The sequence below is a fragment of the Pelobates fuscus genome, chromosome 5, assembly GCF_036172605.1.
Source record: "Pelobates fuscus isolate aPelFus1 chromosome 5, aPelFus1.pri, whole genome shotgun sequence".
NCBI classification, from domain to species: domain Eukaryota; kingdom Metazoa; phylum Chordata; class Amphibia; order Anura; family Pelobatidae; genus Pelobates; species Pelobates fuscus.
Window position 1 is genome coordinate 296959607 of NC_086321.1, and position 14911 is coordinate 296974517.

The following is a 14911-nucleotide window of genomic DNA, read 5'->3' on the forward strand; positions in this document are numbered from 1 at the left end:
AATACTATGGGAGGGGGGGAGAATACTGTGGAAAGGGGGTGAACACTATGGGATGAGGGGGGGGACACTATGGGAGGGGGTGGAGAATACTATGGGAGGGGGTGGAGAATACTATGGGAGGGGGTGGAGAATACTATGGAAAGGGGGGGGGACACTATGGGATGAGGGGGGGAATACTATGGGAGGGGGGGAAATTTCCTGGAATTTCCTTCTTAAAATGAGGTGCGTGTTATACGCAGGTGCGTGTTATACGCCGATAAATACGGTATATCATGTCCATAGCATCTCTTTTATATCCACAACTCTAACAGATGCAGGAAGGAAATCCTATCCTAGCTAAAGGATTGCAAATGTTATTTAATGTAGGTTTTAGAATAAAATGTAATGGCAGTGTCCATTAGAAGGTGTTCCAATTGAGCTTTGGTATAAAGCGCAGACACAGATGGTTGTTGTAACAAAACAGAGAGCCTGCATAGTGTTCAGTATGGTCTACTACACAACGCCTAAATCTATCAGATATTTCCTGAGAACTGCATCCTTTACATCAGTGAACACTGCCTGGATATTGTTTGTGTCTGTGGCACAGGTGAAATGAGGGTAAAGTCTGTCCTCTGCTTCCTTTTTTCCTATAACTGCCATGCCAGGTACTTTTGTTTTGTTGAAAATCTCATTGTAGGTTTCAAAAATGAACTTCTTAGCAGTCTCGGTATTTCGCCGGGGACCTATAAAAAAAATGAGAGTACAGATAGAGTAATACAGTGATTCAAATAGAATTATCCACTACAGTGAGAATTGCTGGGAATTTAAGATGAATTCCAAATTACAAGCACTTATATAGGCACAATAAGCAATTTGATATATTCCAATTTTTCCCAGCATTACAAACAGGCTGAATGTGTCCTGTGGTATCTGACACCAAGACAATAACAGCAGAACCTCTAAGTCCTGCAAGTTGCAAGGAGGGGGCTACATGGATGTGTTCCAGCACATCCCACAGTTGCTCAATCGTATTAGGATCTGGAGAGTTTGAAGGCCAAGGCGACACCTTGAACTCTGTCATGTTTCTCAGAACATAACACTGCCTCCGCCAGCCTGCCTTCTTCCCATAGTGCATCATGCTGCCATCTCTTCCACAGATAAATAATGCACAAGCGCCCGGCCTTCGACTTGATCTAAATGTGATTCATCAGACAAAACAACCTTCTTTAACTGCTCCAGCACCTAGTTCTGATACTCACATCCCCATCGAAGGTGCTTACGGCAGTGGACAGTGGTCATCATGGAAACTTTCATCTGTCTCTTTAGAGCTATGTAACTATGGCTTCTAGAAAAGACTCGACATACCCTATTTGCAATACATTGTGTTGTCTACTATTGCAAATGGTATGCCATCATGGGGTTAATTTTCATTCCTGGGCTACCATACGGTCTCAAAGGCAACGTAACCAATCTGGCGAATTTCAATGTGAAAAAACTGAAATGCAAACCTTATGTTTGACTCTGTAACGTTTGAAAACACCATAAAACCTATACATGAGGGGTACTGTTATACTCAGGAGACTTCGCTTAACCCAAATATTAGTGTTTCAAAACAGTAAGAAGTATCACAACAATTACATCGTCAGTGTAAGTGCCATTTGTGTGTGGAAAATGCAAAAAATTTTACTTTCACTGATGATATCATCGTTGTAATACATTTTACTGTCTTGAAATATTGAATATTTGTGTTCAGCTAAGTCTTCATATTTGTGTTCAGCAAAGTTTTCCAAGTAAAACAGTATCCCCCATGTACAGGTTTTATGGTGTCTTGGAAAGTTACAGGGTTAAATTTAGTGCTAGCAAATTAAATTCCCTGGACTTTCAGCCTGGGTTGTCAGGCAGGTCCCGCAAATTGTAATTAATAAACTAAACCTTATTATGTAAAATTATTACATAAATTTATACGTAGAATTATTATATATATATATATATACATATACGTATGTGTATATATATATATAAAAATTTTAAAATTATTTTATTTATATAGGTAGTTATATAGGTAGGTATACATATAGTGATATATACATATATACTTAAGTATATAGATATATATATTATTTCGTTCTACATGTATTTTGATATCAATATATATATATATTGATATCAAAATACAGTTAAAACAAAAGTACACATATATGTTTTAATTATTTATTTTAATTATTTTGTTATTTTTATTTTTAAACGTATTTACATATTAATTTATTGTAAATGATATATATATAATAATAATTATATATATTTAATAAATATCATTCAACGTGCATTTTGATATTTATCTAATTATATTAGACCGTGTATGTATGTGTATGTATATATATATATATATATATATATATATATATATATATATATATATATACATATATATATACATATATATATATATTTATACTTAGATTATATATATGATCTAAATATATATTTTATTTTAACCCCTTAAGCACCAAACTTCTGGAATAAAAGGGAATCATGACATGTCACACATGTCATGTGTCCTTAAGGGGTTAAACTGTTTTTAAAACTTTTTTTTTACTTTTTTCAGGCAGCAGTGTGAGTACCTGTTATTACAGGCACTCCCCCTGCTGGCACTGCTGTGGACCTCGTGATCACATGGTCCAGGGGGAAAGAACGGCAGCAGGGGGACTCCCTGGGATGCCAGGTGAGTATCCCCACCGTGATCGCCGGCCAGCAGGTAAGTACAAAGGACAGCGGAGAAGTGCTATGCAGCCCGCTGGCATTTAGAACCAGGTCCCCAAGGATGGCATAGCACAACTGCCGTCCTTAAGGAGTTAAACAAGAGTCCCCAACAGCCCATCCACTCAGTGCTGCTTGGGCCAATAAGGAAGCATTAGCCTGAGCAGCAATAGGCAGCTGTAATTGGTTGAGAGTGACTGCCTATATTTCAGCTTATAACAGTGCCCATTGCTGGTATAAACTGATATTCCTAGAAGGAAATTTGTTTTTCAGGAAACACACTCTTCAAAGGGGATGCAGTCCATAAAAAAGATTAAAGAGGAACTTCCACTTGCATGTATTTTAATAATATGTTTACTTATCCCTATATTTAACAATTAAGTATTTTTGAAATGTAAAAATAACATTAAATGTAGAAATCCACAGATCTTAATCCTGCAACTGGATGCCTCCATCTTGGATCCATGTCAACCATTATTAGAAGCTCTGTCTTTTGCATATGCAGTCAGCATACAAAAAACATATAGAGAAAAGGAGAAATTACAATCAAATGGGCCTGACGAAGCCCAAAGATGGCCCAAACGATTGTCCAGGGTTGCTGTATCTCTCGTGCAGAGAGTACTTGCCTCTCTGTTATGGACTGCCTTTATGGGTGGGATTATTCTGATATTCCTTGAAACAGGTTCTCTCTTTAATGGCACAAGTTAGCAAAAACAATTTTGAAACCTGAGCGGGGATATACCAAAGGGCAAGCTACAGAGTTCCTCCAAGTCCATTCTCAAAGTTCTCACAAACTCTGTTTTTATGTATAAAAAGTGTCTCTTCTGCAAAGTGGGGCAAACATGGAAAAGAAGTCACCAATGCAAAAGTGCCTGCTTATTCCACTGGTTTCCATAGTGACTACTCCACTTGTAGTTTTTTAGGCCACTTTTCAAAACATGACACTTTTTATTCATATACCAAAATGTATATTTCTTCTCTTCATTTGCAGTGTTAAAACTGGCTTTGTCTTGCTAAATGTATTTGCTAAATCTTTAAAAGAGCAATCTAAGTATCATAACTACTACAGCTTGCTGCCTGGTGCCAGGAGTGCCCTCCCAGGGTAAGATGTCAGTAGTGCCATGGTGCCGTTCCAGGGTAGATAGTCAAACTGTTTGCAAATGGATGGGCAACTTACATAGGTTAAGCTAGGCTCGAGTTTCAGCCTCCAGGAGCTAACCTGAGCTAAGCCCTTTAGTGCAGGGTTAACTTATTGGCTGAGTGCTCCACCGGCTTAGCTCAGTGCAGAGAGCTTCTGCCTCTCCTGGAGTAGGTTACTGATACCCGGTAGACCCCAGGTAAGTTGTCAATCCATTTGTGCGCTGTAATAATAATAAAAATAATTAATTGTTAATAATAAAATATATAAAAAATGGAGCATTGCAAGAAAAAAAGTTAAAGAAACACTATAGGGTCAGGAACACAAACATGTATTCCTAACCCTACAGTATTAAAACCACCATTTAGCCCACCTGGCCCCTAAATATAGTAATATCTAACTTTTGTTCAAGTCTGCAGCTGCTAGCTCTACCCCTGATCTGCCTGTTTGGCTGACATCATCAGAAGTGTTGTTCTGAGCCAATCACCATGCTTTCCAGTAGGAGTGGCTGAGACTGTCAAGGAGGCAGATCAAGGGCAGAGCCAAACACAGTTCTGGCCAATAAGCATCTCATCATAGAGATATATTGAATCAATGCATTTCTATGATGAAAGTTCAGTGTCTCCATGCAGAGACACTGTGCAGCACTGCCCCAGGAAGCACCTCTAGTAGCCATCTGAGGAGTGGCCAGTGGTGTTATCCCTTTTCTCTGAAAAGACAGTGTTTACTGCAAAAAGCCTGAAGGTAATGATTATACTCACTAGAATGAATACAATAAGCTGTAGTTGTTCTGGTGACTATAGTGTCCCTTTAGTTCAAGTTATATATTAACCTATGGATGTATTGCAAAATGAGACATGGATTTAATAACACATATTATCCTGTAACCCATAGATATCTGGACAAGTCTTCCTTGGTTTTAGATGGCAAGGGAATCGAGGTGAAGATCTAATTAAAGTCCCAAAGAACTCTCAACCGGTGGTGTCAGAAGATGGGAATTGTCATAAATCAAAGTAAATAAAGGGTTAAAACCTTCACCCTAGTTAGGTCCTTCCACGTATACACTTACTCCTGCTTCTGTCAGCAGTTTTTTTCTGCAGGATATTTATGAAATGTTACTTTCGCTTTATCCTTGTAGATAAGACTCTCAAACTGTCCTTTGTTTTCATGTACACATGCGCAGTAGACTAATGCCATTTTATATATACGATGTACGATGCATTAAGCCTTTGAATGCTTATTGATAATCCATCTGAACTGGTGTGACTTCTTTGAGTATTCCCAGCAGCTGATTTTACACAGAGACAAGGAAAGCAGAAACGTGTTAATGCATACGTTCATGGCAGCGTAAGGGCTTATGAGTGTAGCGTTACTTACCTTATCCGGGGGCCGGCCGCAGTCCTCTCTTCGAGCCGTGCGCGGTCCTGCTGCTGCACGAGCCGCGCGCGGCTCATCCGACAGCTTCAAATGGAAGGCGGGCAGTGACCGCGAGAAGCGGTCACGTGTCCCGCCTGTATCTAAGAGCGCGCCGCGACTCTCGGGCGCGTTCTTAAAGAGACAGTGGGAGCCTAAATTGCCAAAAGGCTCCCATTGGCCCCTGCCATACCACACTCCCCATACACTTACCTTTTGGGGGTGTGGATATGACAGGAGTCAATCACATTAGTTTAGAAGCTATTTAAACTTACCTTTTTTCCTTAGTTCCTTGCCCTATCGTGGTTTCTGTTACAGTTCCCTTTAGCGCTTGTGGTGTTCAGTTGTGTTTCTTCGTATTGACCTTGGCTTTGTATTCTGACTTCTTTTTCGCTTTGTCCTTATCTGTTCTGTTTGCCGGCTTGCTGTTTACTGTGTACCAGACCCCGGCTACTCCTAGTTTACGCTGTCTCTTTGTGCCCTTGACCTCGGATCGTTCCTGACTCTGTCTCCTCTCATATACGTCGAGTCCGGACATTCTAAGGTCCGGTAGATGTATCTCTCCTCTGTGTTGCCTTCTGTTTAGCTGGATCCTGTGTGTAGGGGTATATTCTCGTTACATTACGATAGGGCCATGGACCCCGCAGATTTAGCTCAACAGATGGCGTCCCATGAGGCTAGATTTATAGAGCAGGATCACCGTATGGATCAGATAGCCCAGGCTCTCCAGACGCTCTTAGCTAGAACCATTCGAGCAACCACACCTAACCCTCCTACACCCCTTCTTCCTGAGGTATCTACTTTTCCTAATACTTCGGCCCATTTAACACCTCCTCCTAGGTACGGAGGGGACTCTAAGACATGCAGAGGGTTCATTAATCAAATAGAATTCCACTTTGAGATGTATCCACGTTCATTTCCCACAGAGAGGTCTAAGGTTTGGTTCTTTATGCACCAACTTACCGATAAAGCACTTGAGTGGGCAAATCCTATTTGGGAAGCTAATGGACCTATGGTGCATGATTTCAACAGTTTTCTTACGGCTTTTCGCAGAACTTTTGACACAATAAAAAAGGCCAAAGAATGCCGCAAGAGCATTAATGAGAATTAAACAGGGTTCTAGGTCTGTGGCTGATTATGCTATTCAGTTTCATACCCTTGCCTCACAGGTAGATTGGACCAACACTGGGTTAACTACCGCTTCATGGAAAGTTGATCAGACTCTATATTGGACGAGGTAGCAGCTAAGGAGCTTCCTATTGCCTTAGAGGACCTTATTGATTACCTCATTGATATAGATAATAGAATTTGTGACAGGCTCTATACTAAGAACAGGAATAGATGTTTCGTTACACCTATTAACCCCAGAGTTAATATACCGGAGAGTGTTAAAGTATCTGAGGAGGAACCTATGCAATTAGGGGTTGCCAAACTCTCTGATACTGAGAAATTACATAGGAGAAGGGAGGGACTCTGCCTATACTGTGGTAGGAGAGACCATATGGTAAAGGAATGTCCTTTGCTCACGGAAAACTCTCGCACCTAAGACCTTATAGGGGACTGGCCTTGGGTGTGATATCTAAGTCTCCTAAATTGCCTTCTAACCGCTTGCTTCTCCCGGTTTCTTTACATATGGGAGAGAGTTGTATAGTTGAAAACATATATGCTCTGGTTGACTCTGGGGCAGCTGAAAATTTTATAGACTCTGGTTTTGTAAAGTGAAACAACATTCCCATCAGAGAGAAGGAGATACCCTTGGCCGTTGAGGCCATAGATGGTAGACCATTAAGTTCTCCAGTTGTTACTCATGAGACTGTACCGTTATACATGTACACAGGGGTTTTACACTATGAAACCATTCGGTTCCAGGTCATCACCTCTCCCTCTTCACAATTAGTGTTAGGGTATCCATGGTTACGTGCTCACAATCCCATTTTTGACTGGGAGACAGGGCAAATAAAATCATGGAGTGCAGCCTGCTACGAGTCTTGTACTATTGAAGTCACGCCTTTGAATTCTATTAATGTACCTACCATTCCTCCTTTGTCTACGGCTATACCCTCTCAGTACTTATCTCTAAAGACTGTCTACGATAAAAGGGAGGCTGACAAATTACCGCCTCACAGACCCTACGATTGTGCTATTGACTTGTTGCCTGGCACTATAGGTGTTTTTCAATGGTGTAATTTTCATAAAAGTGACATTTCATCTTTAAAAATATAGTAAAAAATAAAATATCGTTTCGGAAAATAACATTTTGGTGTTGAGTGTATGAGATATGCAATCACTTGCAGGTCCCCAATAAAATCCATGTTTTGTCCATTGCCAGTGCTAGACTAGAGTATGATTTGACCTTACAATTATAATTCTGCAGTTGGCGTAAAAAGAATAAAAAAAATAAAATAAATACATACTGTAGTAACACACTAGCAAATATTACTGGGAAGTAAATGCTGCATTAGAAAATGATGGACTGTAATTACCTTATTATCAATATTGCTGTAGAAGGGCAGACTATGGTTGACAGGGAGAGTCACAGTGTTTATCAGCCTGGTTAAAAATGATTTAACAGAAAACCAAAGTGATCAAAGTGAACAGTGATCAAATTACAATAGACTAAGATCACCATAACCATAACAAGCTTTAGAAGGTTATGGGATTTTTTAGTGCCCCTTTAACAGTGGCAATGAGGACCAGGCAGTTTATTGTGGGCAGTTACTTGTGGCCTCTCATATATGAAGAGTCTGTTTCAATGAGTACTTACTGTAAAATGCATAAAGGGATTTTGGGATTCTACACATTCTAAGCAGTTCTTGACCTTAAAGCATCATGATTTGCAAAGACCTCTGACATTGACATCGCTGTCGAGGGTCCAGTGGCCATGGGTGCAGTATATTCACCTTAATCTGTCCCTTGTGGGCACTGTACTCTTGCTCATGTGTAAAGAAAGAGCTTTTTGGGGGGTGAAATTACAAGCTTTACAAAAGGTAGCTCTGCCTTTTGTCTAGCACAGGAAAAATAGACAAAGTACTCCTTACTTTGTGTCAGTATATATTTTGTAATTAACATATTTTATTGAAGTTTTGTATAGCAACACAAAAGAGAAATATTAATATTAACAATAGAGCCAGCGTATTAAAAGGATTGCCTAGAAAACAGGCTCCTATGATGGTACATCACAAACAATGGAGAGAATGAGAAGTTTAGGAAGGTATGTGAAAAAAAGCAGGAATGAGGAAAAACTTAACCCTGCAAGCAGAAAACCAAATATAAAGAGAAGAAGGAGAAAAAAAGAAATAATCAAGAGAGAAGCTAGTTTCGGTAGGAAAAGCCTGCCCCCACCCCAAGAACTACACTACCAATGAGTCAAGGTCCTTAACCCCTTAAGGACACATGACGTGTGTGGCATGTCATGATTCCCTTTTATTCCAGAAGTTTGGTCCTTAAGGGGTTAAAGGACCACTCTAGTGCCAGGAAAGCATACTCATTTTCCTGGCACTAGAGTGCCCTGAGGGTGCCCCCACCCTCAGGGACCCCCTCCCGCCCGGCTCTGGAAAGGGGAAAGGGGTAAAAACTTACCTTTTTCCAGCGCTGGGCGGAGAGATCTCCTCCTGCTCTCCTCCTCCGATCCTCCTCTTCTCCTCCCCGTCGGCTGAATGCGCACGCGCGGCAAGAGCTGCGCGCGCATTCACCCGGTCACATAGGAAAGCATTCACAATGCTTTCCTATGGACGCTGGCGTGCTCTCACTGTGAAAATCACAGTGAGAAGCACGCAAGCGCCTCTAGCGGCTGTCAATGAGACAGCCACTAGAGGACATAGGGGGAAGGCTTAACCCATTCATAAACATAGCAGTTTCTCTGAAACTGCTATGATTATGAAAAAATGGGTTAACCCTAGAATGACCTGGCACCCAGACCACTTCATTAAGCTGAAGTGGTCTGGGTGCCTAGAGTGGTCCTTTAAACATTCATCCAGGGGCTGCAAAACATTTTTTTAAATTGTCTGGGGTTTTGTTGATGGTGGCTGTTTATTGTTTTATTTTAATTACATAACAAATCCTAGCATTAACATGGGCCTGTGAACAGGGCCGGATTAACATAGGGGCTGATGGAGCTGCAGCTCCAGGCCCAGGCCCATGGAATAGGCCCATTTAAAAAAAAAAAAATGTTTTTTTTTTTACACACTACTCTTAGGTTTGCCACCTGACTGGTATTTTACTGGCACAGCCAATATTTGAGGCTGCCGTGCCGTGACGGTATTGCAGTAATACCAGCAATACAAATGCAGGTATTTTTCTCAAAATAATTAGATTACTCTGCAATACCAGCACCAGCCAGTAGGGGTCACTGTGTGTGGAGAGAGGCAGGGATAGGAAGTTACAGCATTTGCCTGCCTCTCTCTACTACTTACTGATCCATGGGGGAGCAGCAACACAGCTCATAGTCCAGACAGCAGCTCTACAGCTCAGGTAAGTGAGGGATGGGGGGAAAGGCAGCAGGGACACATGGGGACACTGAGACACTAGGGGACACATGGGGACACTGAGACACTAAGGGACACTGAGACACTAGGAGACACAGACACTGGGGACACATAGGGACACAGACACTAGCGGACACATGGGGACACTAGGACACATGGGGACACAGACACTGGGAGACCTGGAAACACTGAGACACTTGGGGACACTGGAAAACATGGGGATGCTGAGACACATGGGGACGCTGTGAGACATTGGGAGACACTGAGACATTGGGACACGGAGACACTATGTCCCCATTTCTTCCAGTGTCCCCCATCCAGTCTCGCTAGTGTCTCAGTGTCCCCAAGTCTCCCAGTGTCTGAGTCCCATGTCTCTCAGTGTGCCTAGTGTCCCCATGTGTCTCAGTGTCCCTATATATCCCAGTGTCCCCATGTCTATGTCCACAACTGTCCCTATGTATCCCAGCCAGTGTCCCCTAGTCTCACAGTGTCCCCATGTCTGTGTCCCTAGTGTCTTAGTGTCCCCAAATGTTTCAGTGTCCCCATGTCTCCCAGTGTCTGTGTCCCATGTCTCTCAGTGTGCCTAGTGTCCCCATGTGTCCCAGTGTCCTCATGTCTATGTCCACAACTGTCCCTATGTCTCCCAGTGTCCCCAAGTGTCTGTTTCCCAGCCAGTGTCCCCCAGTGTACCCTAGTCTCCCAGTGCCTGTGTTCCCATGTCTCTGTGTCCCTAGTGTCCGAAATGTTTCAGTGTCCCCATGCCTCCCAGTGTCTGTGTCCCTAGTGTCCCCATTTCTCTCAGTTTCCCTAAATGTCTCATTGTCCCCATGTCTCCCAGTGTCCCCATGTCTCTGTGTCCCCGGCTCTCTCAGTGTCCCCATGTCTCTCAGTGTCCCCATGTCTCTCAGTGTCCCCATGTCTCTCAGTGTCCCCATGTCTCACTGTGTCCCCAGTATCCTAGTGACATGGGGACACACTGAGGCATTGGGACACTGACACTGTGATACATAGGGACACTGAGACACTGGGTGACTTGCGTGACTGAGACACTGGGAGCCATCCATCTATACAGCAGAATCAAACTGTGAGTAGTTTGTTGGTGATTTTACAGAATTTTCTCTGATGTCACTCCTTGTGATTACACAAATGATTAAGGCTGGTATTTTATTCCAAGAAAGGTGGCAACCCTAACTACTCTTCACATACTCTTGCTTAAAGGAGCACTATAGGGTCAGGAACACAATCATTATGTTATTGTTATTATGTTAAAACCACCTGGCCCCTTCTTGCCTCCCTAAGTATAGTAAAATATAACTTGTATTCAAGTCTGCAGCTGCTGGCTCTGCCTCTGAACTGACTGTCTGCTGACATCATCAGAAGTGGTGGTCTGAGCAAATTACAATACTTCCCCATAGGATTGGCTGAGACTGTCAACTAGGCAGATCAGGGGCAGAGCCAGCACAAGTCCAACATAGCCCTGGCCAATCAGCATCTCCTCATAAAGATAAATTGAATCAATGCATCTCTTTGAGGAAAGTTCATTGTCTGCATGCAGAGGGTGGAGACACTGAATGGCAGTGCTGCACACTAGGCAGTACTGCCCCAGGAAGCACCTCTAGCAGCCATCTAAGGAGTGGTCAGTTGAGTTATTTTCTCTGAAAAGACAGTGTTTACTGCAAAAGGCCTGAATGGAATGATTCTACTTACCAGAACAAATACAATAAGCTGTAGTTGTTCTGGTGACTATAGTGTCCCTTTAAGTTTGGAATCTTAAGAGGGATGTATGTGAACAAAACTTGTGTGGACTGGCTGACAATAAAATTAGTTTAGGTAATGCAGACGTTGGTCTCTCTAACACTGTGGCATATCCCCTTTCTTCTACACTCACTACATACACCTTTTCTCTGTCTCAGACTATATACCAGGAACTTCTGCCTGCTAATAAGAAGGTAAGGAGACAAGTGGACCAGCGAGTGCTAGGGGACAGTCCTTAGAAAGCATGGAGTGAGAGCATCATTAGAAGCATTTATGTCAAACTCAGGGTGCTACCTGCTTAGTATGCCCTTAGTTGGACAGCCTGCAGGATGGGCGGGCAGCCTGACCTGCATTCATGCCAGGCTGGCCTTCCAATTCTTTGGACCTTTTTGGGCATGTTCTCCCCTTTTGGCAGGTCTGGTCACGTGATTCACACCAGGGGCCCAACCCTTTTACCCCACCCATTGACTTCCTGCTTCACTGGACACTGCTGTTAGGGGTTATGGATTTACTTGAAAGATGAAAACATAAATTAGAGAGAGATTAGCATAGAGTATGTGTTTTCTTATAGCTGCATCCTATGAGTTTCCCTCCAACACCATCTCTATTAGATACATGACGCGTGGGAGGTATGATTGTTTTAGTGTTTTTGGTCGATAAGATTCTGTAATTAGGCCTATCATAATTGTCAGCACCAGGCCCAATGTGCTCTTAATCCGTCCCTGCCTGTGAATGTGGGGCTGCCTTCCAAGTCTTGGCTAAATAGAGCTGCAGGGCCCCACACATCCAAAAGATAAGCTTGTGACTTGCATAGGTGAGATTGAGTACCTCATATTACCTATTAAAAATGGCTACCCAGGGTACAGGCAAAAGGGTCACATGAAGACATCTAGACAATTTCTCAAACATGGAGTCTTATTACGGCTTTAATTTGGGAGAAAACCAAAGGAACACAATCAGAAGGCACAACAGGCTGAACCTTTGCCACTGTGCTAACATTTTGTAACAGTTTTCTTTAATCGGTATGAACTGGATGATTTTCAAAGTATTGGTAAAGATATCGCAACAGTCCGTCTCTCAAGTTTGTTCCCAGAGTGAAATAAAACGCGGTCAGCCAGAAAGGTCAAATAAATAAATAGCATTTTTTGTTTGAACGCTAGTCTAAAGTTAACTGCATAGGAAGAGAGCTCTCCCCTAGTGTGACTTTGCAAAAGGGTACACACAAAGTGGAGCAGTTGGTTTGACAAAAAGTATTCAGACAGAGAATGTAGGCCCTGGGGAGATAGCACAGCTAAGCGGACAAGGGCACATGTATGAGTGTGGGGATGGATGCTTCTGATTGGTTGTATGTGTGTATGGGAGTGGTTATGAGTTTGGGAGTGGGGTAGGGATCATCTTACCTCAGTGCCTCCTGGGAGATGGGCCAGCAAACAACTTACCCTTACTCTGTTGCTCATGTTTGTCCTGGGCCTGTTGATTTTAAGTACTTAAGGATGGATATGGAATCAATCCTTTCTGCCCTCAGAGCTGCAGCTGACCTGGATGGCTTCAGCCCCTGTAGGCAAGACTAGAATGGGCCGGCACTCCCACCTGCCTGATTGCCTAAGCCCTGATGCCTCACCTCGGGCCCATTATAGGAGCCATCAGGCCCGCGTGTCTGCCCCATCTGACACGCGGCCTGTTCCCACTGAAGCCTCCCGCGCGCCCCCCTGGCATTGGACAGCGGGCCGGGGGAGCCAGAAGATGACCTGCGCAGCCCGGACAGCCTGGGGCGTCTGGGAGGCCTTCCCGGGCGCCACGTGGTCGGCGCAACAGCGGACCTGTGACCGGGCTGGCGGTGGTGAGTGGGCCGCCGCGGGGCACGGCTGTGCCGCCGTTCGTGGGGTGGAGGGGGTTCCTCCCCGGGTTCTAGTGGGTCCTCTGGGGATGAGGGTCACCGGGGGTTTCCCCTCTCCTCCCCCGGGTTCTGTCCATTGTTCCCCCTTCCCTCCCCCCATGGTGTCCTCCCCGTCCTCTTTTATTGAAACCCCTTCCTCTGTTGTCCCCTCTGCCTCTCTAGTCCCTTCTGTTCTGGGTTCCCTCCCTTTCTCTGCTCCCCTTTCTAGTTCTCTCTCCCCCTTTCTGCCCTGCTCCTTCCTGTTCCCTCTGTGAGCACTTCCTGTCAGTCCGGCCAGGTACGGGAAACGGATGTTCCTGTACCGGAACTGGATGTTCCAGGAAACGGATTTCCTGTACCGCGGATTGGAGCAGAGCTCGGCCACGCTACACTGAGGGACTGGCAGGAGGGAGCGCTGTGTGCTTCCCTCCTGCCTATCCCTCATAACTTGACCAAGTCGCCTATAGCAATGCGCCCACCCTGACTGTAATAGTGCTGCAGGATGCCCATAACAATGTGTCTGCCCATGTAACCCGTTCTATCTTCCAACATCACCCATCTGGCTTGTGGGAAGTCCCATTGATCTGAGAATACATGTCAAACTTAGCCGCCTTATAGTATGTGAATAAGTGAGAAACTGCCATCTTTTCCATCTCCATGCCAGCTTAGAGAACCTTTCCTTCCTTCCCGCCCAAATAACTGATTTTTTTCCTGAAATGAGGTCAGGTCTGCCAACAGCAGCAGCATTTGTATGGCTTAAAACAAATAGTTTTAGAAGCAGCAGCATTTTCACAGAATAAATACACTTAAAAAATGAAACAGAGTAGGGGACCCTGTAAGCCAGCAGCAATTTAAGTAAATCAATGGTCCAAAACTTTCTCCCACCATATCAGAGTGACCCGAATCCACAAGTATACTATAGCGTCAAAAAAAAGGGAAAGGTATCACGTAAATGTCTTGGTGGTAGGGTTAAGTTCAAGGCCTCACATTTTGCATTATTAATTCTAAACCAATCTATTAACAACACACAGTTGTCCTAAAAAGGTTGCATAGCGTGGGAGAAATTGTGAAATGTTGGCATTGACTTTGAAAATATGACTGATCATGCAAACATTTTTTTATTTTATTGAAGGATAGTGATCATATGAAGCCATTTGTTATCACATTGTTGTTTGGTCTTTTTTAACCCCTTAAGGACCAAACTTCTGGAATAAAAGGGAATCATGACATGTCACACATGTCATGTGTCCTTAAGGGGTTAAATAATAATGATAACAGAAATCACCCAAATGGCCTTGTTCAAAAGTTTACCTACTCTTGAATGTTTGGCCTTGTAACAGACACACATTAAAATGGCAAATAAAGATTGATTGAACAACAATAAGCTGCATGGTTGAGTTTACAGAAAGAATCCTTTACTGCGCCAATGCCACAAAAACGCCCAGTTACAATATGCCCGACAACACCTTGACATGCCTCACACCTTCTGGCACACTGTAATTTGGAGTG

At 43.4% G+C, this 14911-nt stretch overlaps 1 protein-coding gene across 1 annotated transcript in view; it reads right to left on the bottom strand.

Moving 5' to 3' along the window:
* Positions 1 to 201: 201 nt before the first annotated feature.
* LOC134611530 (guanine nucleotide-binding protein subunit alpha-15-like) overlaps positions 202 to 14911 on the bottom strand; it is a 111330-nt gene continuing 96620 nt past the window's right edge. The window contains exon 7 of the mRNA XM_063455484.1: positions 202 to 722. Within this exon, the coding sequence (XP_063311554.1) occupies positions 493 to 722 (230 nt within the window). The 3' untranslated portion in view covers positions 202 to 492. The remainder of the gene's footprint in view (positions 723 to 14911) is intronic.